A 26,786-nucleotide genomic window follows, 5' to 3' on the forward strand; every position below is an offset into this window, starting at 1 on the left:
TTGAGTTCCAATTTTTTCTCCCTCCCCAAGATGGCATGCAATCTGATATAGGCTATGCAAGTACAATCATATTAAGCATATTTCTGCATTAGTCATGTTGGGAAAGAAGAATCAGAACAAAAGGGAAAAAAACAGAAAAAAAGAGACAAAATAGTCTGCTTTGATCTGCATTCAGACTCCAAAATGTTTCTCTGGATGTGGATAGTTTTTCCATCATCAGTCTCTTGGATTTGTCTTAAATCATTGCATTGTTGAGAAAACCCAAATGTATCAAAGTCAGTCATCACACAATATTGCTGTTACTGCGTACAATGTTCTCCTGGTTCTTCTCTCTTCCTGAGTGGTCATTTGTAAAGCAAATTGCTCTATGTGGTATGAGGTGAACAAGTTTGCTCTCTAATTGAATCATTGTCTCATAAAATCTGATGAAAGTGGTTCATTGTTGTTTTTATTTCTTAATATAAAATCTGTCCCATCTTGTGTCTTCCTCTCCACTCACAATCACCAGCCTGATTCAGTCCCTAAATGCCTTTCATTTGAACTCTTATAAATTCTTCTTTAGTTTTGCCTTTTAGTCTGTTACGCTCAAGTTCTTGCACAGTCTTCTTCACACAACTGTCAGAATAACCTTCCTAAAGCCCATATTTGATGGGCTGGGAGTGAAAGGGGTGGTTGGGGAGAGGAGGAAGAGCACTGAATGTGGTGCCAGAAGACCTGTGTTCACATTTGATCTCTACTACTTGCAGTCTTTGTGACCTTGGGGAGAAGTCACTTGAGTACCTTTGTAGCCCTAAATACTGTGATCCTTGGATATTCTCTTGCTCTAAAAAATATTAATGGCTTTTTCTTCTGTTTTAGATAAAATAGATAATTTTTAGCCTGGCCCTTCAAATGTAAAGTGCTTTATAATCTGGCTTCTGGCTACCTATACAGTCTCAACTGTTGATTCCCTTTCCCCCCTCGCCCCCCCCAGAATGTAAATTAATTGAAGGCTATGGAGTGTATCATTTTCAACTTTGAATACCTCAGGTCTTAAGGCACTCATAAATGTGTGTTGAGTTGAATAAACATATAAATCAAATATCCATTTTTTTCATTGTTAATTCAGAGTCCACTAGTTTAAAATTTGTAATAAATTGACCTCAAATTGACCATCTATGCTGAAAGGGATTGTTAACTAAGGAGGACAGACTGTATTGAAGAGGTATTTAAATCAATGTTTTTCAACTGTGCAGTCAGTTTTTCCAGTCTGGAAAATCTTTTTACTATCAACATTTCATCTAAAACTTATAAAACATTTTTTTTAAAAAAAATCTACTTCTCTTTTTTCTCCCTGTGTCTTGTTCCTCTTGGCAACTTTTGGCTGTCTTCCTGGCTTCTTATCCCTGCCCTCCTAGAATCTGTGGAGAGCAGAATAGTCTGCTGTAGAGAATTTAGTACTTTTCCTCCTCTGTAGCCTAATTTCTTTGGGAAAATAATCTTTTGAACTATTTTAGAAGGGAAAAGTTTTCAGATACTTTTAACTGCTTTAATTTCTTTTCATATAGTGAGTGTTTTGACTGCTGTACAAATTATTGTTATCCATTCATATATCTCCTTATGATTTCTGTTTGGCAATGCTGGATTAGCAAATTATAGATATTTTACTTACTTAAAAAGTTAAAACAACCCCCAAAACTTTTTCTCTTAAAAAAAGTCTATGATATAGATTTTTCTTTAATTGAGATTGACCTACTCTTTGACTTTTGCTGTGTTTGGAAAGTATTGTGATGAGGTTACCTTTCTCTTTCATTATATCAGATGACACTGTCCAATGTATAGAATATGTGCCATCATCTTGGTGCTGTTCTGGCTACAATCAAATAGCCAACATTTGTTAAGTATCTTCTGTATGCAGAATACTTGGTTAGTTTACATGCTAACTAAAGAGGCTAATATCCTTTCACTGCACATCATATCTGTGAACTTAAAGGATATACCCAAGAGTTCCATTTATTTACTCTCTATCAAACATCAACAACAGCTTTCTGTCTGTAGTTCCTATTCTACTCCCAATAATATACATGCATACATACATACCCTTACATAAATATATTTATACGTATAAGAGCCATTTTATTTCCTCCATCCAGGAGTCTATTTCTTTTCCTGTACCCTTTCTAACAGTTTTACCTTATACACCAGTGGGCTGCCATTTAAAAAAAATACTTTTAATATCTTGAGGGTACTATTGTACCACCTAACTCACCTTCATTCTTAATATATGACCCACTTTGTTTTGCAGATATGTGTCTATAATGATTTTATATCACTTTTTACGCATACCTCACTGGTAACATTACCACTTACTTTAGCTCATCCATCTTTCCATTGATTTTTGGATTATTTCTACTTTTAAATTTTGATGTAAATTCCAAATTTAGATATATCTGAAATTGTGATATTCCATGATTTGTGGCTATGTAGCATCATTGGTAGAATATTGGAATTATAGAGATTAACTTTGTGGTAGAAAATATTTTGAATGTACTTTTAACCTTTCCCAAACACAATCTAGCCCAATTTATTCTTCATCTTCTTCAGCTTAGGGCCCAGCTTATTGTATACCTTGTAGCATTTGTCTGAAGTCTGCATATTGGTGCACTCTTCTTATTGCCTGCTCCTCCCTGGGCTATGTCAGAGTCTGGGCAATTTGTATTTTTCTTCCATTTTTGCTTTTCTATTGTGGATATTAAGACTGATCTCTCTTTTTAGCATAATTCCAAAACTGAAAGCATTGACCAACTCAGTTTAAGACTGTTTCACTCACAACTTCTTCTAGTGGTTATTTGTGGAATCTAGAAGGCTTACCAGATTGCATACAAAGAATATGACTCTGGTAGTTTTCTCATGCATCATTCTTCTTCTTAGCAAAGAAAGATGTTTGCCTTACGTTAACAAAATAGAAATTCTCTAATTAAATAAAGTATCTCTGGTCCCATGACAAATAACAGATGTAAATCTGCCATATGGCACTGTATATGTGAACCTCTAGTAGGAGAGCCTTGAGTTTTACATCCCTATCTTGAAGGCACAAAGGCAGTATAGTAAAAGATTACTCTGTGATTAATTCTTTCTGAAAATTTCCACTGCATTTTTTTGAGGACATACTTACATCTTTAGTCTGATATTAAAGGCTTTCAACCATCTGCCTAAAACCTATCTTGTAAGTCTTATCTTGTCTATAACATTCATCTTGATGCTGGGTGTGCTTTCTTTCCACATCTCTCCCTAATTTCAAGACCCAGCTCTGGCTCTTCTTTCTCCATGAGGCCTTCTTTCCCTAACACTCCAGAAAGTGTTAAAGTGGAAACTACCTTTACAAATTATCTCAAAATACTTTGTCTGAATCTCTCTTTTGTCATTAACATAATCAACTTTATGTCATTATTTTTTGGGTATATGCCTTTTCCTCCTATTAAATCGTAATCCCTTTTTGAGAAAGTTATTGTTATTTAATCTTTATATCTCCAGAACCCTTAATGAATGTTTGTTGAACTGAATTGAATTATTTCTTTTTTCTTTGGACACAAGCAGCTGAGCTTGGATGTTTCTCTTCTGTCATGATTCTTCATTTAAATGACATGAAGAATTAAGAGACATAGGGACATAATGCAAAAATCAAATCTCTAGTCATTGTCACCACCACCTTTAATGGATTTGTCATCATGTTATCCAGTTTGAATAAGGCTGTCTTGGAGAAAGTACTTTGTAAACTGTCAAGGAGGAGATAAGTGTGATCTATTTTATTGTCCTCATTGTAACTTATAATCTGCCACTAAATTAAGTGCTATTATAAGTACAGAGTATCCACATTAATGAGCAGGATGGAGAATAAAAGCATTTAAGTAATACAAAATAATAAATTTTATATAAATAAGCATTAAATATTTATTGCTCATATCACAAATAATATTGATATTAAAATTTAATTCATTATTGAAAATCATATTTTATCTTGAAATGTATTTTTGCATTTATATTTCAATGTATTAAGCATAATAAAATGAAGACCTGCCATGAAGATTTGACCCAGGAGACTTTGAAAGCTATTTGTTTTCCTCTTCCTGGCCCCTTGAGTAATTCCCTTTGCCCTTTGTAACATTAGTTTTTCTCTTGTATTATCCAAAGCATCAGGCTAACTGGATTTGCCTTTTCTCAAGCCTTTCTTATGGATGGGAAGTAGTTGATTTGAGTCTCAAAGGTATTTTTCCTGTTATAGGAAAGGAATAAATGATGAAAACAGGTTTTCAAAAAAGCATATTTTAATAGTAAAAATATTAACTGAGATTTGCCTTGACATCTCCAGCTGAAAGTAATCACTTGGTAATTGACTTTATTCCGTAAATGAGAGTTCATCAGAAAAGATAAATTATACAAGTCATATATATTCTCACATTTTCAGGGAATGTCCCAAATAACATTATTTCCAAGCTTCCCTGAACATGCATCTCTCTAATGTCAGTATGTAAACTTTCTCCTCTGAATGTTACTAAATTTGAAATAAACAGAGGAGTCATCATTCCAACCAAAGTTCTCCTGTCATTGCTTGAACCTCCTATATGTGTGAACAGAAAACAAAGTGCTAAAATGCCCTTCAGTCAAAGCGTTCAGAGGATTCACTACACCAGGGTTAATATTCAGAATATAATAAATCATTCTAAGGGCTGATAGACTGCAAAGGCCAGCTGGGTGAAATCAGACCTCCTATCCAGTTAAACTGGTTTGAAACCAAAACAGAAGAGAAGGTGGGGTACACTTGTATTCTGGAACCGTTTCCCTATAGATAAGAACAGATACTAAATAAAGCAATTGTCTCCAGGATGATATAGCTCTGTCATTCTGTGAGATTTTCAACAAAGCTGTTTACTTTGTGGCAGTAAGAGATCAAAGGGAAAAGATTAACTGGGCCTTTTTCTGGGCAGCTACTCTGTAACTTGAGGCTGGTCATCAACACCAGAAGGACTGTCTTGTTCTTTCACTTTGCAACTTCCAAAGAAGGGACTTGGATCAAGACTATAACTTGATTTTTCATCTCCAGGCATATCACAAACTTTCTTAGGCTATGGCACTTAGGAAATTTGGGTGTCATGGGAGGTTTTAATCCTTTTGGAGACTTCTACCAACTATAACTTTGAATGGAAAGTCAAGTAATTTAACATTAGATGGCAGTTTTCTGTTCTCTGTGTGTCAGTAGGGACCACAATGACTGTGTACTATGGAAAGAAATTAAATGTCAAAGGGAAAAATAAGCCAAGTAAAATTACTTTTCTGCCATAGGAGGAATAATTGTTTTCTCTTGCCCCAAACTCTGAGGGACCTTGTATTTTGTCCACCAGAATGTTCCATTTCTGCCTCCCAACAGCTTCTGAATTAGGGAGGAGTGCCATCTACTGACCTACCCATTCCTAGACCTATGTACATCTGTTTTCCCTGGAGGTTTCATTTCCAACAACCACAATGAGAAAGACATCCCTCAGAATAGAGGTGTGGAGTGTTTCCTCAGTCTGGATAATATTATAAATGAGCCCTTTGGTTATTTGCAACAATAGGTGACCTTAACATGGCACCAAAGTTCTGTATTTTAGTTAGCTTAGTCAAATTGCTCATTGATTTATTTTTTTTTTTAAACTAGAATTGGGGACATTTCCAATAAACCTTGCTGTTTTACTTAAAACCAAGCTTATTTTCCTTTAGGCTTCTGGTGTCTAACGAAAATAAATGCTTTCAGATGTGCATTGTCCTTTTCCCAGAATGTCTCAGCAACAGTCCTGACAAATAAGACATTTATCAGTGAAAAATTAGATCTTCGAAGCTTTTCCATATCCCATAATATGGAAGACCTGATCAAAAGAATTAGTGTATGAATCAAGTGATCAAGTGGTCTCCCAGCCAATTAAGATGAAGTTATTAGAGAAAGACAGCAAGGATACGGCTTTAATTTGAAAACATTTCTTGTATGAGTCTCTCATTTTCTTCATTACTTCATGAGATCTATGATGTCATCAGCGTAGGCAATGATGGTTCTACCCATATAGAAAAGTCTTCTAATGAAGAGTCACACTGGCAGAACCTCCAAAAAAGGAGAGTGAAACACCAAAATCTCGGTAGAACCAAAAGAAGAACTTTTATGCATTGGGATGATACTTTTTAGAGTATTTAGAACATGAAGGAGACAAAAATCTGGTCTATGCCATTTTGTCTCCTTCATGTGACCCTGAATGGAAGGTTGAATGATCTAACCTTAGGTAGATGTAACATAAGAGAAAGAATCTAGATAACACAATATCAAATGAGTTTAAGTTTGGCTTTTGGAGATATATTTTAGTTAAACACATTGAATTTTCTTAAGTGAAAATGCTCTCTGAATGATGTGATCTTCCTGCCCTCTACAGAGGTCGGGGAGCTAATGGTGTGGAACGTTGCATGCGGTCTCATGTGTACTGGATGGGTGTTGCTTGGCTTTGCAGAAGGGCTGTTTTCTGTTACTCTTTGCTGCAAGAGATGGTCCACTTGGATAGGAGAGAGTGGAAAGATGTATTCAGAAATAAATGCCAGATAAAAAGAAAAGATTTCAACAAAATAAGATTTTTAAAAATATGAAAAGTGGCATGATTCTTATGCATTGTTCCATGACATACATGTATGCCTTTGTTTACTTGAATGTTGTTAACCAAGAAGCTTTAGAATACTTGTTTGATAGTGGTCTTTCTTTGATCTCTAGATTCTAGAAGTGAAAAGTCCAATAAAGCAAAGCAAATCTGATAAGCAAATAAAGAATGGGGATTGTGATAAGGTAGGTTTTTAGTTTTTTTAGTTAAGTCATGCAGAGTTAACATTTTTTTCATTCATTTATGTTCTGCTTGATCCCCTTTGTTGACTTCCACTCTCATTCTTTCTATCCAATGCAGTGCCCAGATGCAGTTATAAAGTATTTTGCTTCCTGGCCTGAGTGCTGTTCCAGTATTGTATTTTACTTTTAAAATTTTTTTATGTTCCCATATTTAATTTGGGTTCACACTATCATTTGACTCAATGCCTATACTACAAGGCATTTCCAGAGAAATTTAATTGTGAGGGAGAAGATTGAGTTGGTAGAGAGGGGACTGAGAAGCAAGTTAAAGCAACATCTTGAGTTGCAGTGTGGTGCCCCTGAGAGTGAACCATATGTATTAGAAGTCTGACTCTGATTTAATTATCCTAGACTGGAAGAGGCGTATGGTACTGTGGGTAGTGACATTCCTTCCAACAACCCTAATGCTCACTTAACAAGTCTTTCCTCTGGTTTTATTAGCAGTGTACTAAGGGGCTTCCTGTGGAGCCTTGCGTTCCGTAATGGTCTCTGAAACTGACCAGAACGAAAACAGTAAAATGGATAAAGGAGAGAGATGTCCTTCTGCTCTCTGGGGAAATTTTTGATGACTAAAATAAGCATTTAGTATTCAGTTACATTTTATGAAAAAAAAATTGACTTTTTTATTTATTGAGAATTGGTTCATTAATGACCAATGCTATATACGGACAGGTTAGTATTTTGTCACGAGCTAGTATACTACTTATTAGTCTGACATTATGCTGTTTTTCTTTGTGATTCAAGAAATAATAAAGAATAAAGAAATAATTTTGTGATGCCATTTGAGACCTCACAGGGCTCCCATTTCATGTCCTTGATTGCACACTCTTTGGAGATTATTTGAATATCATGAAAAATCCAGAGTAATTTATAGATATTCATTGGGCAAAATGTAATTACTCATGGGGCAGCATTTTTCACTTTGAAGTTATGGAAGCAGCCCTTGTATACAATGTTTTTAAAGTTAATCCACTGCTATTGCTGCCTTTTCTGCCTTCAAAGGAGACTCATACAAAAGTGCTTCTGTCCTTTACTTATGTGAAGATTGTTATTTCATCTGTGCTTCATGACTTTAAACTTATCAGACCAATTTTGAAAGCCAGAAAAGCTGAGAACTACAAGGTAGAATGTGGTATATCCATCTGCTTCTTAAAGTTTTTGATTTTCTTAAGGTGGGGCTGTCTTTCTTTTTCAGGCATATCTAGATGAACTAGTAGAACTCCATAGAAGGTTAATGACATTGCGGGAACGACATGTACTTCAACAGGTGAGTGCTACTATAGCCTTTTCCACACGTCACAGTCACATAGCCAATATGCCTTCCTTGTCTTGTCTATATATATATAATGAATAGCACACAGCAGACTCTTAATATCACCTAAAGAAGTATTTGATTTACATTACCACCTGGATGCTCTTTGGCTCTGAATCAACTGAACGATTTTTTTTTTTGTTGAGATTTTTTTTTTGTCATAATAGTAGGCCAGTGGAAAATGAGTACCCATGAAAGTGAAGTTTAGCATTGCCATTGTAACATACTGATCACAATCAGTGGCTGCATTAACTGAGGTGAGGGAAGGGGATGCTAGGAACATGAAAACCTTAGGGCAGAATTTTTGATTTCATGGAAAGGTAGCAATAAGAATTGCAGTCACGTGTTGTGAACATTGATGATTCAATTAGGGGTCCAATTACCCAGTACCATGTTATGAAAAATAAACATTTTTGTTATTTCTTTTATCTTCTGCAACCCTAAATCTATTATCATGTATCCAGATGTGGAATTCTTAAAGAACATGATCACTTCTATTAGGACCATGTTTTGTATTAAAAAAAAAAATAAAGAGGAGATTCTTACATTTTTATTTGGCTACACATATGGAATATAATATGCATGTATTTGCAGTGGTTAGAGAGCAATAATTCCCTTTTATAATCAAGCAGAAAATAATATATTCTTAATCTTATGTGGTTCATACATTGCCATATTGTTTTTATATTATTATTTCATTACCTCCAAATGAATTTTGGGGGATACTTAATTCACCTTTTAAAAAAATTTAGATGTGATATTATGCATACATTTTTGTTTTAATCTTATTATCTCTTTGGTCTGATTGATATTTTCTAACCATTCCAAGGTTTTCTGAGCAAGAGAGCAGATCTAGAATTCTTAATGCACAGCAAGAGGGTTTTATTTAACATAGGTTTGTATTAGGGAAGCACTGTGCATATATAGGACCACATATATAGAACCAGAGCTAGAAATGAACTGAGAGCCTCTCTTTTCTCACCCCTTCCTTTACAAATGAGGAAACTCAAGGAGGTCAAGTAATTTACCCAGAGTCATGAATGTTAGAGATAAGATTTGAACCAAGGTCTCCTTATTAGTATACCATACTGCCTCGTATTATTTATTGTGTCTGTTATAGTAGTATTTTACTATGCTTCCTCACTTGTAGAATTCGAATTTATTTTGTTTGAAATTTGGTACATCCTCATAATTTAGTTTGTTGTTAATTCTTTAGTCTTCATTTTTCCCATCCATCTCCCATCTCCCTCTCCATGAACTCATTCTGAATAACTGCAATTCCCGTTTCCAAAAAGAAAATGTTTAGATTGACCCCAGTCAATGAAGGAGACCACATCCCGTTGAATCAATTAATTCTTTTAAGCATAGAATCCAATTTTAAAAGGAGAGGGAAAGATTTTGACAGAGCTGGACAGAGAAGTCGGTTAACATAATTCCAAAGGGGCACTTGCTCCCTAAGGCAGATTTGAGGGATCCCAAAGCTCCATTTCACACGATAAATTGCAATGTATATAATCAACCTTCAAAGACTGTGTTTGCCCCAGGGCCCCCGCCTTTTGTTAATCTGCCCCACATTGGAAGGACTCCACAAAGCAATCCAGGCAACATGATGCCAGGCCACTCAGCAAAGTCTCCAGGGCAGACATTCACAGTGAGTCCTATCCTTCTCATTACTTATTTCCCAAGTACAAAAGTACTGCCTAAATCCATAGGGCAGCCAGCAGTTCCTCTCTCCCTACTCTCCTCACTTATCCAAATTCTCTATATGGATAAAATGTAAAGTTGGAGGGGAAGAGGCCAATAAATCATCATTATTACTACATTTGTTCCATTCCATTTCTAAGATCTCCAAATGTCCTCCTTATTCATCCAAATTCATCAGTTCCCATAGGGAGGATAAAAATTAAAGCAATAGAAAATGTCTTTTAGTGACTTCTTTTGGAGGTGCTGTCAGTGTCAAGGTTAGCATTCCCCCTTATTCTGACCAAGGAACAGTGAGGAGGAGTGTCTGACTACAGGGCTAGATCTAAATGGATAACCTTGGAAATAGTAAGGGGAACACAGGGAGAGTAGCTATGAATTTTTAACCTGGCATAAAGGCACTCCAGGGCACACATTGTTTCACCCTAATTGCATTTCTTGGACTATTGAAAGCACTCTGTCTTTGGCCTTTTGCCTTGTAATGCATCTGAAGCGTGTGATTATGAGACCATGATGCATGTCCTGTCATGGTTTACCGCTTAATTAATTCCTATTGTAAAACTTAGGGTTATTGAGTACTAATGCTATTCTCCACCTTGTGAGCTTCTCATTTTGCAAATTGCATTCCATAAATGCTTATGTGCTCTTTTTGGTGGATATATTCAAAGCAAAATTCACAGTGAACCAGGTTCCCGTTCTATTTCTGTGGCTCTTCTGTGTAACTTTCCTGTTAAAGAACCCCAAATCGGATTCTGAGGAGAATGCACCGAAGTAGGCTTTGTTGTTATCATCATCGTTCATTTGTGTGTCTGAATAATAGGGCAAAAGAGCTAGACTTTTCACTTTTTTGTTGAACAAGTCTTCCCAAGGCTCAACGGACGTGAAAACCAAGATTTTAGGATTATAGATTTTGAACTTAGAAGTACCTTTAAGAGCATCTATTTCAATTGCCTGATTTTTAAAGGCTGATGAGGTTAAATGATTTAACACTACACAGATAATAAGTGTCATATGTAAGACTCCAACTCAGGTCTTCTGACTATCCATCCATCCTCAGTCCTTGCCACTGTGCCATGCTTCCCCATTTCAGTGAAAATGTGTAATGGATATGACCATCTCAAGAGTTTCGTTGATTACAGGAACATTTTCCTCACTTAAACAAATGCATGATACTTGTGTATGTATTCTAAAGGTATGTAAATGAGGAAACATCTTGACAATCAAAAGTTTGATTCGTGCTAGGGCAAAACTAGTCATAGCAGGATTTCTTTACCTTATGATTGGCCCATGGATAGATTTCAGGGAGTCTATGAATTTTGATGGGGAGGGTGGGAATTAACATCTTTATTTTAATTAACTTTCGGTTTTCTTTGTAATTGTCGGTGTTTTATTTCCACATTTTAAAACATTATCCCAAGGATGGCATTGTTAGGTTTTCCCATTGGGACCTGCAACACAAAAGAACTCTAGAACCACAGCAACCCTATGCAGGAGTCACTATTGCATGCCACAAAAGAAGGGCATTTCAAACCCCTCCTGGTGATCAGCCAGAAACAAAGAAATTCTGATTTTGATGCAACACAAAGGATGATAATGACAATAATAGTTAAAAATGACGACAGTGCTTTTTTACCTTTTTGTAATCTCATAGGTTTTTTTTGGAAGACATGACACAAAATATGCATTTTATCCCTTAAGAATCTGATGTGGCTGGAAGTAATCAGTCTCATATGTGTTCACATCCCCCATCATCTGAAAAATGAATTTCAAAACTTACTTCCCTTCTCCAGCTCCCCCACTATAATCCTATTTTTTTTCATACAACCACTCTGGATTTTTTATTATTATTATTTAGGAGAAGGACTTAAAGACAGATTAATTATTGCAGTGTGATAAATAGAGATAGAGATACATCATACAAACAGACTTGTAGATTGATATATAAAAAGCAGACGGGCATCTATGTCATTGTAATACAGCATTTTCACGTAGTGCTTCTGACATTCTGTCATGGTTCTTGGCAAAGCACCAAAACTTATTTTTCTTTATAAAGTATTTTTGACTTAATTGAGGATGGGTATGCAGGCACTAATAACTCATACCGTTAACATTGCTCCCTCTGGCAGGCAGTAATGAATTCTTTAGATGGTTGCTGCTGTTAGTCTTGCTCTCTGGCTCAACTGTGATGTATTATTGTAGGCTCATAAAAACTTGGACTTATTTCAGTGAAATGTGTCAAATGACTTTTATTTTGGTGTGTACATAGATAAGAAGAGAGAAGGGATGAGAGGAAAGATAAGAGAAAAAAGGAGAAAGATTTGGCTAGGGATATAGGATAACCATATTATTCCAACTGAATCTGAAAGTTTAAGAATTGATATTATACAGTGAATATGGATGAACATGGGGAGAAATTATTCAAATGCCCATGTTTTTAGTTGCCTTAGCTGGCATTTTTAGTCATGCAATCCCTTATAGCCTCTTCTCTAACAGGCCCTAGTCTTCTGTTCCTTTACTAACATATTTTTAAACCTTTCTCTAGATCATATGCAGTTTTTCTACCAACTTTTGACACCATAATGACCAGACTTACACATGATATTTCAGTAACCTTCTCAAAATGCTAATTAGCATAAAGAATGCTTACTGGTTCTCTCAAGTCATACACTGGGTTAGATAGAAGTTAAATTAAATTCTAGTCTATTCATCATAATTAACATCCCTGAAGTGGAGCTCTCATTCCTTATAAAGAATATGTTGGGATTCTGGGGATGAACCAATAAAATTCAAAAGCTTGGCTCTCTGCCCAAGGTGCCATATTGTTACTGCTGGTGTCTGGAACCAGGAAAAAAGAATGATCCACATTTATTTATTGATTCATTTCATTTTCATTGATTCTTTTCAAGAAACTGAGATGTTCTGAAGTTAAGGCCAGTGCTAAAACATCACTGCTCTTAGCCTTAGAAAAGCTGGGTTTAAGTTATATCTCTGCTCTTTACTATCTAAGTAGAAAAGTCATTTAATCTCTGAGTCTTATTTTTTCAATCTGTAAAATTAAGGTAATAATCTTTTTACTTGTAAGTTTAGGTTATCTACCGGTAATTAAAGTGGCTATTTTCTATAGCTGAATTTTATTATAAATGATATTTCTCTGTTAAGAGGAGGAAAAAACCTTATTACCTGTAACCATTAAATTGAATGTAGAAAGTAACCATCATCTTATTGTCACACAAAAATAGAACTGGAATGACTTGAGAGATAAAATATTGAATGGAGGCTGGGAAGGTTCTTTGCAGGTTGGGTGCATCATTTAAGTGTTGCAGTGAAATCCAGATCTATGAACAATAGCTCTATGAAAATGAATGAGATGTAGAAACTGCCTAGCAAGAGGGGACTTCAGAGATCATCCAGTCCAAATTCTTCATTTCACCGTAAAGGAAACTGAAGCCTGAAGAGGTTAATTGAATTACTCCCATGAATAGTGAGTGACGGAGCTTGCATTTAAACCCATATACTTTCATTCCAAATCAGGTGGTTCCCTCTCCTAACCCTCCTAAACTCCCTCACTATATTATGCTGCCTGCATATTTTAAGGTATATGTAGTAAGGTAAGATATTAATATATTAAAATTATGAGTGTCCTAAGGTAAAGATAAGATCATTGTTCATGTCAAGAGTCACTGACCTGAAGGGGAAATGGTGGTAGTTGAAATTAATTAAATATTCCCATATTACAAATGAAAACAAGTGTGGTTTCAGTTTTCTGGTTGTTGCAGTGGGTGAGTTAAAAGTTTTGAGTAAACAATTTTTGAAACTGAGACTGGGAAACATAATAACCCTTAATAAACGTGAATTGTAATTATGTTTCCATTCTGTACTGTGAATTGAAGAAAGATGTGCCAGAGCAAAATAGAGAGTTGAGGGAAAAGAATTATCTGGAGCAAGAAATAAAAGTAGAAGAGAGTGAACAAGGCAAAAATATCCAGGATCTACTCAAACAAATGTTTATGAAGCTCCTGTGATGCTATCTAGGCCCTGGAGATATAATGAAGATGAGAACCATCACTTTGTTTTGACCTCAGAGTTCATAATTCAATAGATCCTAATCAACATATGCATTTCCTTTTCCATAATAACTTCCCACTGGGCTCTCAGTTCCTCTTCAGCTCAGCTGCCTAGCCTTCTACCTTGGCAGTTATCAGAAGATAACTGATACCTTTATTTCAGATGTTCACTCCCTGTGTTAAGTACTATGATTACAATTTTTCAGTCAGTCATAACTTATTGAATGAATCTCAGAATCTTTATTTGCGTTTTTGAAATTAAGTACTGACCCCCAAACTTCTTGAAGTATGGTCATATCCTAGCTTTTCTGATATTTTTGCCCTTAAATTCCTTTTAGTATCCACTATAGTTTTCCCACTTTTGCGGGGGGAAATGTGCCAAGCATATGTACATAGAGAGAGACTATACCAGCATATAGTTTTTTTTTAAAGCTGGTTATGCATTTTAAAGGGTGTGAGTGATTAAATGGCAAGATGTACTCAGTTGCTGATGTTAAAGACAGTATATATTTTTCCTTAAATGGTAGACTTCCCAGTGAACACAGGTCAATAGATGTACCTCAGATATGCTCCTCCCTACAGGGTCTTCTTGTTATAAATAAAATGTTCACCATCATTTATTTCCCCTCTTCATTTCTATAGAAGTATATCCGGACATAATCACTGTGGCTATTGAACTAAAAGTGTGTCTCCATCTTTCCCTCTTTACCCCTATCTTCATCTCCTGCTCATTTCTAAAACTTTCTCCTTTTTTACTTTGCCAGATTGTAAACCTTATAGAAGAAACTGGACACTTTCATATCACGAACACAACCTTTGACTTTGACCTTTGCTCTCTGGATAAAACCACAGTCCGTAAACTACAGAGTTACCTGGAAACATCTGGAACATCCTGAGGATACAGCAACTGGATACATCAAAAACTATCGGGGCTCTTTTTTTTTTTTGGTTGTGGTTTTTTTTTTTAAATATGAAACACTCAGAATGATGCAACCAAAAGGAAAAAAATAAAAATGAAACAACCCTCTTCAGCTTTATTTTTCTTTAAAGCCAGTCATCATCTCTTGATAAAGGAGAGAAGTTAAGTGACAAGACTCAGAGGATCGCTCTTCTTACCAAGGAAATACTCCAGAAGAGTTAGCCTGGATAGCCTTGAAAAAAGTTTCAAAACAAAACAAAAAACTCGTTCTTAATGAATGTGTATGGTATCATGTATCTCTCTGTGGGGTTCCCTTCCACAAGATAAATACATGTTCAACACACTGCCTTATACCTGATCTATTTATTATTACATACAGCTATTCTAATGTCATTGAGGGAATGACACTACTAGATGTAATAACTACTCGAGTCCCACCTATGCTCCTTTGATGCAGGACCAGTGCCCAGTGACCTTACCCATTTTTATACCACTTACTGATGACTTTTCTTAGTCACTTGAAATGTTACAATCTTATTTTTCTGTCTTTTTTTTCTCTCCCAGTTCTGGAAACAAAATACCAATTGGGAAGGAAGAGGGACCAAACAGTAGTTCTGATTTTCTTTGGGGTCTTTCTGCTTTGAGTTGGATTCAGTCTATCTGTATCCATACATTGATCTTAGATCTTGGTAGAAAATAGGACTGTATGATTTGCTCTCTAGCTTTAGTCAATAAAGCAGAAGACTTTAAAAAAACAAACAAAAGAAAAACACCAAAAAGTGTTACTGTAAACTGTCCCAAATCCAGTTGACTTGCCATCAACATTCTCATGTCTGTTTTTCTGGAAGTGAAGGCATTCCACAGGATCATTAATTTTTTTTTTTTTTAGGGAAAGAAAAAGAATACTGGTCCTGTTTTCTAAAGAAATGTTGTAGAAAATTCTTAATTTGGAACTATTTATTAGTTGGAATTTTCAGCACTCTACTGCTACCCATGTATTCCCTACCTTTTTCATAAAACTGGGATGAGAGTTTTGTTTGTTAACATGATCTGCTTAGACTTTCTTTTTTAACCTTTGAAAATTTAAAATCCTTTCTTTGAAAACAATTCTTTGTTGTTCTACAATGACATTAGATTATGGACTGACTTGCAGTTTCAGCAGTTCAGTAGCTATTTAGGTAGCACACTTGTGTTTCCAGAAGAATTTCTTCAGTTGCTGAAAAGAGGATGATTGTTTCATTACCTGATGAACCCTTATGTTTAAACCAGGAGGGACTCTGTCCTGTGGCATGTAAAACAAAGCAGATGATTTTTTTTCAAAGGTGGGGGGGAGGCCAAAAATACTTTTGATGCTGTAACTCCATCCTCTCCATGGATCCCCAAGTCCTTGTTTTAGGACCTCATCTCTCTGAAAGGAAGAGGAATAAAGAAATACTTCTGGATCCAAAGGTTTGTTCAGTGGATCGGCTTTAAGGAAACATGATGCTTGTTGATAGATCGGTATCTCTCATGTTTACTTACGTGCCAGATACTGTCTTTTACATATTGGGATTAGTGTCTGTATAGAAAGTGGTATTTCCAGGCGTCCATTAATGTAAATGCGGATTCATAGTGGAGTTATTTCTACGTAATCAAAATTGGAATTTTTTTCATTGTTTCTTTACGTCCAAAGAGAAGACTTTGTTTTTTTTTCTTTAAAAAAAAAATCTTAAATTATGATTCCAACCGTGCTCCATGGAAGGTCTCTGTAAGGCTCCTTCCAAAAGAACAAGTGTACTTTTCTCAGTAATGTTATGACTCTTAACGATGATTGGCATGAAAGTTACTTGAAACAGTTGTTGTTGAGTCCACATTTCAATGTGCAATTGCAGAAGAATCTTCTTCCTGAATCATTTGGACATTTGGTGGTCGATGTTGGGTTTTGTGTCGGTTTGGCTCTTTTTTTTTTTTAAACGTTGTGGGGGATAGGGGAGGGTCAATGTTTATATGAAACCGTTTGCAAATTTTCAAAGCAATCTTTAAGAAAAATGCTGAACTCCTAGTACACAGTCAACTTGGTATCTTTTTATTAGTTAAACCCAATACTTACATATGTAGTTTGGACCATTTTGACTTTTCTAACTAAATTTTGTGGCAAAAACTCAGAATTTGGGGAGGGGAATAACTTTACATCCCTTTTATAGAACTGTTATTTACATAAAGACATTTCATCTTTGAACTTAATAATAGCCAAGCACAAAGAAAATATAAGTAATGTTCCAAAGGGAATGATGGAAAAAATTAAAGGTACCTACTTTGGGGATGAGCTTAGATCTATATACAGGAAGTTCATTAATTGCCTTGAAAACATTGCCAAAATGAAGAGTCTCTGATCTGTTGTTAAAATTGAGAAGAATGTAACTATTCCCTGTTCTTGATGATAGCAAATTGAGTTTTCCACAAAATTTTGATAGAATAAGAGTCATGCGGTGTTGATCTTTTTTAAAAAAAAGTTTTACATTAGCTATTTTCATCTAATTTTGTATGCAGAAACAATAAATCCTTTTTTCAATTATTTACCATTAGTCATACTTCTCTTAAAGTAACCCACATAGAGCTGCCATATTTATAAATGCTTATCTTGAGAATTTGTTAAAAATGTTGTTTAGCATGCACTTTATCCTGGTTATAGTAACTTTGATACTTTTGCTACAACATAATGTTTCTTGGTTGGGGAGGGGGGAATTAGTCACATTTTAATGCATTTAACCTATATATGTAAAAGCTTCCACTGCTGTGCTATTCCTTTGGTTCTTTACCATAATGACAGTGTCCTGTTGGGTTCTGGAAGACTATTCCAGTAGGCTGGACATTCTGGAAATTCTATGAAGCTGTAGATGGTTTAAACCTAGTAACACTGAGGATGAACCTGGCTAAGGTCATCATCAGAGGTCTGTCTGCAAAATGTCGGATGTTTTTTAGTCAGGATAACTTGTGAAACAGTCTAAGATGTAGTGTCATTTTAACCTACATCAATGGAGAATGAATCCACACTAAAAAAAATTACGCACCCACAGGAAATATCTGATTTCATCAGCCAGGATAAGAACTCTTAGCATGGGACCTCCCTTTCCCAGCTTCAGTTGAAACCCACCTAGACTTATCAGATAAGTTCTAGTGTTTCAGCTACATGGAGTTTAAATGATTTGCCCATGGCCACATAAGTAGTGCCAGAGGTGCAGTTTGGACCCAGGTTTTCTGGACTCCAAACCTAGTATTTATTAAATACGTACCATTTTCCTGGCATGATACGAAGTGATGGGATAAGAAGGGCAAAAACACACAACATAGTCCCTGCTCTCAAGGACCTCATTCTAACGAAGGAGACAACATGACATTAACTATATACGATGTACATACAGTGCGAGGGAAGGTATTGAAGTAGGTTTGTGTATGGCATTGAATTTTGCAGAATGTCTTTAGAGAAGCCAAGAGAGAGGGAATTCTAGGCCCAGGGGTAGTCAGTGAAAAGGCAAGGCATTGGAAGTTGGATTTTCCTGTGCAAAGAAGAGCCAAGTATAGCTTGTTTTCAGAGTGCAGAGAAGGGAATAATGTTCAGAAGACCTGGAAAAAAGTCTGAAAGGACCAGATTGTGAAGGGCCTTTTAACACCAAACAGAAGCTTTTGTATTTGATCCTTCAATTAGGCAAAATAGGGAAATGCTGGAATTTGTTAAATAGGGGAGTAACATGTTCAAACCTGTGTTTTTGGAAATCATTTTGGCAGCTTAGTGTAGGATAGATTGGAATGGGGGAAAATGAGGTAGAAAGATTACAAGTCACTAGTATGGGATTATGAAGGCTTGTACTAGCGTGGAAGCTGAGTGAGTAGAGAGAAGGGGACGGGACGTGGGAGATACAGTAACGATAGAAATGACAAGGTGACAGAAAAATTGGAGGGTAAGTTTGAAAATCTGAGAATAGCACCAAGATTTTAAGCCTTGGTGGCTACAAAAATGGTAGTGTCCTTGACAATAATAACTTGGAAAGAGAGTAAGAGTTTAGTGGGAAAGATAACTTTATTTTGGATATATGACATGTTGAGTCTGAATGCCTTTGGAACATCTGTTCAAAAGTCAATTGGCAATGTGACGCTGGAGCTTAGGAGAGAAACTGAGACTGGATATGGAAATATAGAAATCATCTGCACATGTGACACAATCATTTGCATGGATGATAATTAGATCAGTGGGAGCTGGTGGGATGGCCAAGCGGGCTAACAACAGAGGGAGAAGAGACCTTCCAGAACAGAGGGAGAAGAGACCTTCCAGGACAGAGGCTTAGAGGACAGCCATGATTAGTTGGAATGACTTGGATGATTAAACAGCAAAGGAAGTTGAGAAGGAGAAATCTTAGTAGAATCAGGTGAGAATAGTGTCATGAAAAGCTAGAGAAGCAGGCACATGAGGAAAAGAAGGTGGTCAATAGTGTTGTGTGCTGCAGAGAGGTCAAAAAGGATTAGACCATTAAATGTGACATATAAGAAGATCACTGATAACTTTGGAGAGTGTAGTTTCACTTGAATGATGAGGTTAGAAGCCAAATTACAAAGGATTAAATTGTGAGAGGAGAGGAAGTAGAGGTGTCCCTGAAAGTTATGGGTTATAACACTGACTAGTTAAGAGGGATCACTATAAAATTACAATGTTTTGTGCATCTTCTGTGTGTGTATATGTGTACATGTGGCTCATATACACATACATATACATATGTATGGAAACAACCTGTAGTTTAATTGGTATTGAGAACTCCCAGTGAGGAAATTAGCTTTACCAGTGGGAATGGGTTCTACAGTAGAGTCTTGGATTGGGACCTTGAGCAGTGAGAGAGTAAGGGACTTGACCAGAGTCACACAGTGTGTTTCAGGGACAAGACTTAAATCTAAGTCTTCCTGACTTTGATACCAGCTTTCTATCCATACAACACCAAGCTACCTCTCTCAATGTATGATAAATAACTGTATATATATATATATATATATATATATATATATATATCAGAACAAATATATATGCACATATAATGTAAATATACAAAATATATACAAAAAGACAACTAAGGAAATATAAATATTCCATCAGATCTATGAGACATCAGGTTATCTTAATACTTAAAACATTCCCTAATGAAATGATGAGAAATTATATATTGACATGCATTATGAACATTTTGCTTACAAATTGACATTTCGTGAATTGTAGCGTAGTATAATGAGAGGCCAGTCTTCTCTGTGAGAGTGATATAGTCATTTTAAGAGCATCGTAGCTGCATGACCATAGACAAAACCATTGGCTGCAGAGCAGTTTTGATCTGCTTTGGTACAGGAAACGTCCTCATGGGCAGTTCCCTTTGCCAATGAAACCACAGGCCAGTTCTGCTCCCTTCACCAAGCAAAGGTCATCTTAGCACAAAAAGTTTCTGCAACTATTGTATCATCTGTGAATCCAAAGAGAAATGATCTTTTTCTGTGAAAAGTTTTCCTCATGTTTCTGAGCGTATATGTGGGTAGCAACATTGAAATGCATATAAAAGCAAAAAAGGATATCTAAGGTCAGGAAAAATGCCATAGTGATAAACATTTTTCAAACAATGCTAGACAAATTAGTATGTTTCACTCTGAATTGTCAATCCCCTTTATGCTCAAGGTCAATTAAATTAATCTCCCCTTTTGAAATCCCAACAGTGAAACGTTTTATACTTTTATATACCCATCTAATCCTTTGACACAACTAAGTTACTTAAATATAAAATGAAATACCTTGAATTATTTTAAGCCTTTTGAAAGGATAATTATCAGCAATATTTGATAATTATGAGTATTTAATCTTTTCAAAGTTTCAATTTTATTTCTAAATACCATTCAGTATTATGAATGATAAACCTAATTTATTTTTGATTGGGAGAATGAGAACGCTTTTCATTGCTTTTTGTATCACCATGCTCATTTTCCCCCTTTGTAGTTTAGGTACCTTCCTTTCTTTATCAAGAACTGATTCTATTAAGTATCTAGTTATTTGATGTTTCCTGTATTCCTTGTTAAGAGAACATTGAGAAAGTAGACTTTAAGTCAGAAGGACTAAACTACTGCTCTTAATTAGATGCAAATATGTATTTTGACTCTTGTACTATAATCTTTTGAAGAAGAGTGAATTATAAAGAAAATGTCGATTGATTTTTTTTACCTGGTGGGAGCTCTTATACATGGAAAAAGTACATATTAAGTAAAAGTGCTTTAAGATGAACAAAGTTAACATGTCTTATAAAAATGTCAACATCTCTTTAATGGATGATTGTGTAGAGAAAAAGAAAGACAGGTATATAAGTAGACACACGTGCGTAAGAACACTTTGATGTGCCTTTACACCACTGGTCCCTATGCCTGGAGTTGATTCCCTCTGCACCTCTGCTCTGCCTAGTAGACCTCTAGCTTCCTTCAAAGCACAGCTCAGGTATCACCTCCTAGATAAGACCTTTCTTCTTGCCTCTAGTTACTCCAATAATATTCTCCTTGAAATTACTTTGTATTACTTTGTATATACTGTTCTTTGTATTCATTTACTTATTTAAATGTTGTATATTGACCCCTTTTCTCCAACCCCCACACCCTGAGTAAAATATAACTTCTCTGAAGGCAGGGGTTGTTTCATTTTTGTCTTTGTATCAGTGCCTTGCACATACTTTAGGAGGCATTTAATAAGTGTTCTTTGGGGCAACTAGGTAGAGCAGTAGATAGACTGCTGGGCCTGGAGAGGAAGACTCTTTTTCCTAAGTTCCAGTCTGACCTCAGACACTTAAGAGTTGTGTGACCCTGGGCAAGTCACTTAACACTGTTTGCCTCAGTTTCCTTATCTATAAAATGAGCTGGAAAAGGAAATGGCAAATCTCGATGGAATGACGTGACTCCAAATGGGGTGATGAAAAATTGAACATGACTGAAAAATAATTCAACAACAATAATTTTGAATTGAAGAAAGACTTAGATAAACCTCACAGCAGAGACAGACTATTTCCTACTGTATGTAGACAAAATGGCATAAATAACTATCCCACTTAAAACTGATACCTGATGAAGAGTGGTTGTGTTTGCTTTTTAATTGTTCATCTTACAAATTTAGTAAAGTAGCTTATGGATATCTGTGTCTGAGAAGGGTTCTCAGATGTCATCTAGTGGCTCTGTCCAACCTCATTGTTTTACAGATATTGAGCCCAAGTCTCAGAGACACTGAATTATTTTCCAGAATAAAATAGAAAGTAAGTGGCAGAGTTGAGATTTGAATCCAAATTTCCTAGGTCCAAACCCAACTCTTTTCCCATATAACTATGCATCTTATTGTTATGACCCAACAGTTAATATTTTATAATGATGATTTGAATGAGCAGATTCATGTGCAGTCTAGGTGAAGATAACTTTCTCTGTATCTGCTTCTAGTTTATTTTTCCTGTTCATTCTCATCCTGGGTTCCAAGGTAATCAGGGGATATGTTCTGATATTTTCACATTACATATTTAGATTGCAACAACTTTTTCAATTTACTCTGAATTCCTACCTTAGTTTATTAAATACTAAGCATTTGCTCAACTTTATTAAATCCCCAATCTCCTAGTTTTAAGTAAACAGAAGGGTTGCCAGCTATACTATTTTTCTAGTGTAACAAAAGATAAAACAAAGTCAATGTATCAGTAAGATCATATCCAAAGTCACCTTTAGCTGTTTCTACAACTGGTGAATTGCCAATTCTGGAAACATAATCCCATCACTCCGTTCTCTCGGGACACCACTTGAAATTTCTTCTCAAGGATTCTCTTTATATTCCTTCATAAAATTAGGGGTAAACTCAATTCTTTTAGGAAATACATTTTCTTGGTGCTTTATCTCCTCTTCAGCCAACACCATTGACAATTTCTCCTTAATGATAATTAAATATTTGGTCTTCTCATAGATTCCCCTTAGAATGACAGTTAAACTGTAACTGTCCAAAATTTTAATGCCTCTTAAAAACTGTAAGAGTGTCTACAATTTCTGTGGAAGAGACTTTTGTGGTTGACGTTAACATCTGCAAAGAGGAAATACTTTGTGCCCTTAGACTAAATAGCAAACTTTAACTACTCATTTTGCAAAGCCTATGACTGGTCAGAAGAAAAAAAATATGAGTGTGGGTATGTATTACCATCACCACTACTGAAAAAAGCTTTTGTGTGTCACCTCTGCTTTCCAAAGTGCTGAATTAAAGGTAATGGAAATAGCTAACTTAGGAAACCTTTTCTTTTGGCATGAAAGGGGTTAAGAATTCCCTTCCCCTCAAAGTTACACACAATCTACCTTTGTGTGAATGTGTGTTTGTATATGAGCTAATCAAGGTGGTGGTTTAGCTAAACAAGCTAATTTTTATAAGGGTCTAGCCCAGTTAGAAAACTGGCAAATATGCACCAAAGTTAAAACTCATAAAGGACCTGCATTCATTGAAGCAGCTGAAAATGCCCTGGTGACTAGACAGGAAGGAAAAAACACTACCATGGTGAGAACAATACCATTTCATTTTGGCAAATAATTAAGCGATTGAATATAATACTTACTGGAGAGAAGGTTGCTTGCTGATCAAGTTACATCAAATCTGAGAGTTGCAGATATCACATAGTGGGACTATGCTGGGCTGCTGAAATCTTAACTTCAACACAGATTTATTACCGGTTTGGTAGTTCTTAATGAACTGAACAAATTATAGGAACAGAGAAAATTATTCCTAATCTCTGCTTGGTTCAACATAAAAATTGACATTTCCAGAGAATGCTCTTTGTTTCATTTGTTGCCCAGAGGTAGGGAAAAATAGCCTTTTTGTCCTCTGTTGCAAAAAACACAGCTTGTATTATAGACACTCTCACCCATGTAGCTCAATTGAGGCATCAGGTGGAAACTTTTCCACATTTTGACAGGACTGCCTCTTTTATCTCTCTGAACGATTCAAACCGATGATTGAGAGGCAGAATTGTGTAGTGTATAGAAAGCCAACCTTAGGGTCAGAAGCAATTCAGTTCAAGTCCCAACTCTGAAAAAAAATGTGTGATCATGGTTAGATCATCTAATTTAGTGCCTCAAGTAATTCCCTAAGAGTTGCTGACTTGCATTGGAGGAAGAAGTTTCTATGTTTAGAATTCCCACGCTGATAAAATAAAAATGGATTATCATAAGAGAGATTCACAAGTGACTCATCCAGAATTGTCTCCAGAACATTCTCTACTTACACCTCCCATACCAAGTCTTACAACTGCAAGAATCCCTGATCTCATACTTTACTGAGAAATAATACATTTGCCTCAATGTGTCTCTTCCTTTCTCTTCAGTTTCACAGCTGGATTACGTTATTCCCCCAGTCCTCCTGACCTTTCCAGATCCTCTTGAAGTGCCGTCTTCAGCGATTAGAATGTAAACTCCTTCAGGGTAGGGCTTGTCTTGCTTATAATTCCATTCTAAGCATTTAGCATACAGCAAGTGATTAATAGATATTCTGCTTGCCATTTTAATGCTGCCAACCCCCAGATCGACATAGCCAGAAAACTGCCCATTGGGCATGCCCAGCTGAACGTCTGATGGGTATCTCAAACTCAGCAAGTTCAAAATCCAGCTCATTTTTTCTCTCAGAGCTCAACCCAAATTAACTTGTTTCTGCTGGAGGTCACTGCCGTCATGACACAATCAGGTTTACGATCTTAGTATCATCTTCAGCTCCCCACTGATCCCTCTTATTTGCCACATGTTGTTGTTTCTTCCTCCGCGACATCTCACATCTGCCCCTCTCTTTCTGCTCACTTCAGCATTTCTCTCCACAGATATTGCACTGGCCTCATCATTGGTTTCCTTGACTCAAGTCTCTCCAAATGCCCATCCTCCACACTGCTACTGATATGATCTTCCTAAAAGACAAATCCAATCATGTCACACGCTGCTCAGATTCCCCTCTGCCTCCAGAATTAAACCTCTTTGTATAGCATTTAAAACCCTTTGCAATTGGTTCCAAACTACCTTTTCAGCTTCGTTCCATGTTACTCCCATTGTTCTCACAATGATCCAGCCAAATGGTCTCACTGTTTTTCATTCATGACCTTCCATTTCCTCCTTTCACACTAGATCTCCACCACTCTGGGAATGTCCTCCTTCCACCTTAGTCTCAGAATTCCTAGTTTCCTTCAAGGCTCTGCTTAAACACCAACATTTGAACCAACCCTTTTCTCCATCTTCCCACATTAGTGGTCCCTCTGCCAATCACTTGTTTTTATTTTGTATAAACAAATGTGTGTATAGATGTTGGCTGGACTTGAAACTCAAGGTCTGCAATTATTCACTTTTGTCATCTTATCCTCAGCACCTAGCACTGTGGCTGACTCAAACTGGGCACTTAAATACTTATTGATGTATTGGTAGATTGAAGAAATGGCCATCATGTGATGATGAACATCACTGCTTGGGTCCATAGTTAGAATTGCTAAAATGCTAAAAGTTCTCAATTTTAGACCTACTTAAAGTAAATATATTGGTGCTTCTATACAAAGTGCTTATCATTATTAATTTCCTGAATCATTGCATCTCTACTTCCTTTGCAATATTACATATTGCAAAAAGTCTGCCTCTTGTTTATATAAACAGCCTCTTCTTTATCAGTGGAGTGTTGGTTGTTTGCCAGTTTGTCACTTTTCCATGGATAAGGCAATTTGACTCTCTAGGCCTTAGTTTTTTATTGGATGAAAACAAGATAGCTAATACTTCCTTCACTCCCCACCCTAATCCCTATGAAGGGATTGTCACAGCATCTCAGAATTTTAGAGTTGGAAGGGACCTCATCGCCCCATCTAGGCCAGTCTATAACCTAATCTCCACTGTAATGTGCCGGAACAAGTGTAATCTCTGCTTGAAAATCCCAGCGAGGGGAGTCAGTTTCTCTTAAGACATCCCATTTCCTTTTTAGACAGCTCTTATTGTTAGGAAATTTTTTCTGGCATAAATCTAAATCTGCATCTGTATAATTCTGGTTGCTCCTGGTTCTGCAGCCAAAGAGAATACATCTCAGATTGTTGCTGTTGTGTTCATCCTTCCTTGCCAAAGAAGACCATGCCACCAGAGAAATGATGATATAACTTGCACTTGACTTTATTTTCAGCGAGAGAGGGCTATGCAAGGTCACCAGCCTCACTTCTCCTCCGGAGCCATCTGAATCCAGTGACCAGATATTCATCAGGATGACTGGAGATGACCCAGGATGCAGTAGGAGACCTTGGCCCCTTTAGGCCAAGATCTTATTCAGGTACTCATGTCGGGTGAGGTAACGCCCATTCATCCTGAGTTCTAAAAATTAAATTCAAATTTTTGAAGGTGGCTATCATGTTATTCATCACTTGTCCCTCCCTTCCCTTCCCTTTCTCCTCCCACCCCCCACAGAGTTCTCTTCTTTGGGTTAAACACACCCAGTTTCTTCAAACAGTAGTCTTTCTATGAGATAGATTCAAGACTCTTTGTAATCCTGGTTGCCTTTTCCAGTTTATCAATACACTTCTTAAACTTTGGCACTTGAATGTGAACATCATTGAGATGTGGTCCAACCAGGTCAAAGTACAGAGGTACTATCAATTCCTTATTCATGGAAGCTATGTCTCAGCCCAATGGCACAGTGTATAGAGTACTGGGCCTGGAGTCAGGAAGATAAAAATTCAAAATCTGGCCTCAGACGCTCACTAAAGAACTAAAAGATAATACATTTTGTTTTGGACATATTGCATTTAATATGATTACTGGACTTCCAATTCGAGATGTCTGAAAGGCAGTTGGAGACTTGAGATTGGAGGTCAGCAAAAGAGATTGGGGCAAGAACGG

General features: G+C 36.4%; 1 protein-coding gene across 8 annotated transcripts in view; it reads left to right on the forward strand.

The window, feature by feature from the left end:
* Positions 1-17,442, forward strand: part of MLLT3 (MLLT3 super elongation complex subunit) — a 319,195-nt gene extending 301,753 nt beyond the window's left edge. For 6 of the 8 annotated variants that reach the window (XM_072596671.1, XM_072596676.1, XM_072596678.1 and 3 more), the window contains 3 exons: positions 6,764-6,835; positions 8,088-8,159; positions 14,734-17,442. In XM_072596671.1, the coding sequence (XP_072452772.1) occupies positions 6,764-6,835; positions 8,088-8,159; positions 14,734-14,865 (276 nt within the window). In that variant the 3' untranslated portion in view covers positions 14,866-17,442. The remainder of the gene's footprint in view (positions 1-6,763; positions 6,836-8,087; positions 8,160-14,733) is intronic. The other 2 variants (XM_072596672.1, XM_072596673.1) reach the window with 2 other exon arrangements.
* The last annotated feature ends 9,344 nt before the right edge of the window (positions 17,443-26,786 follow it).

The sequence above is a fragment of the Notamacropus eugenii genome, chromosome 3 (genome assembly GCF_028372415.1).
Source record: "Notamacropus eugenii isolate mMacEug1 chromosome 3, mMacEug1.pri_v2, whole genome shotgun sequence".
NCBI lineage: Eukaryota > Metazoa > Chordata > Mammalia > Diprotodontia > Macropodidae > Notamacropus > Notamacropus eugenii.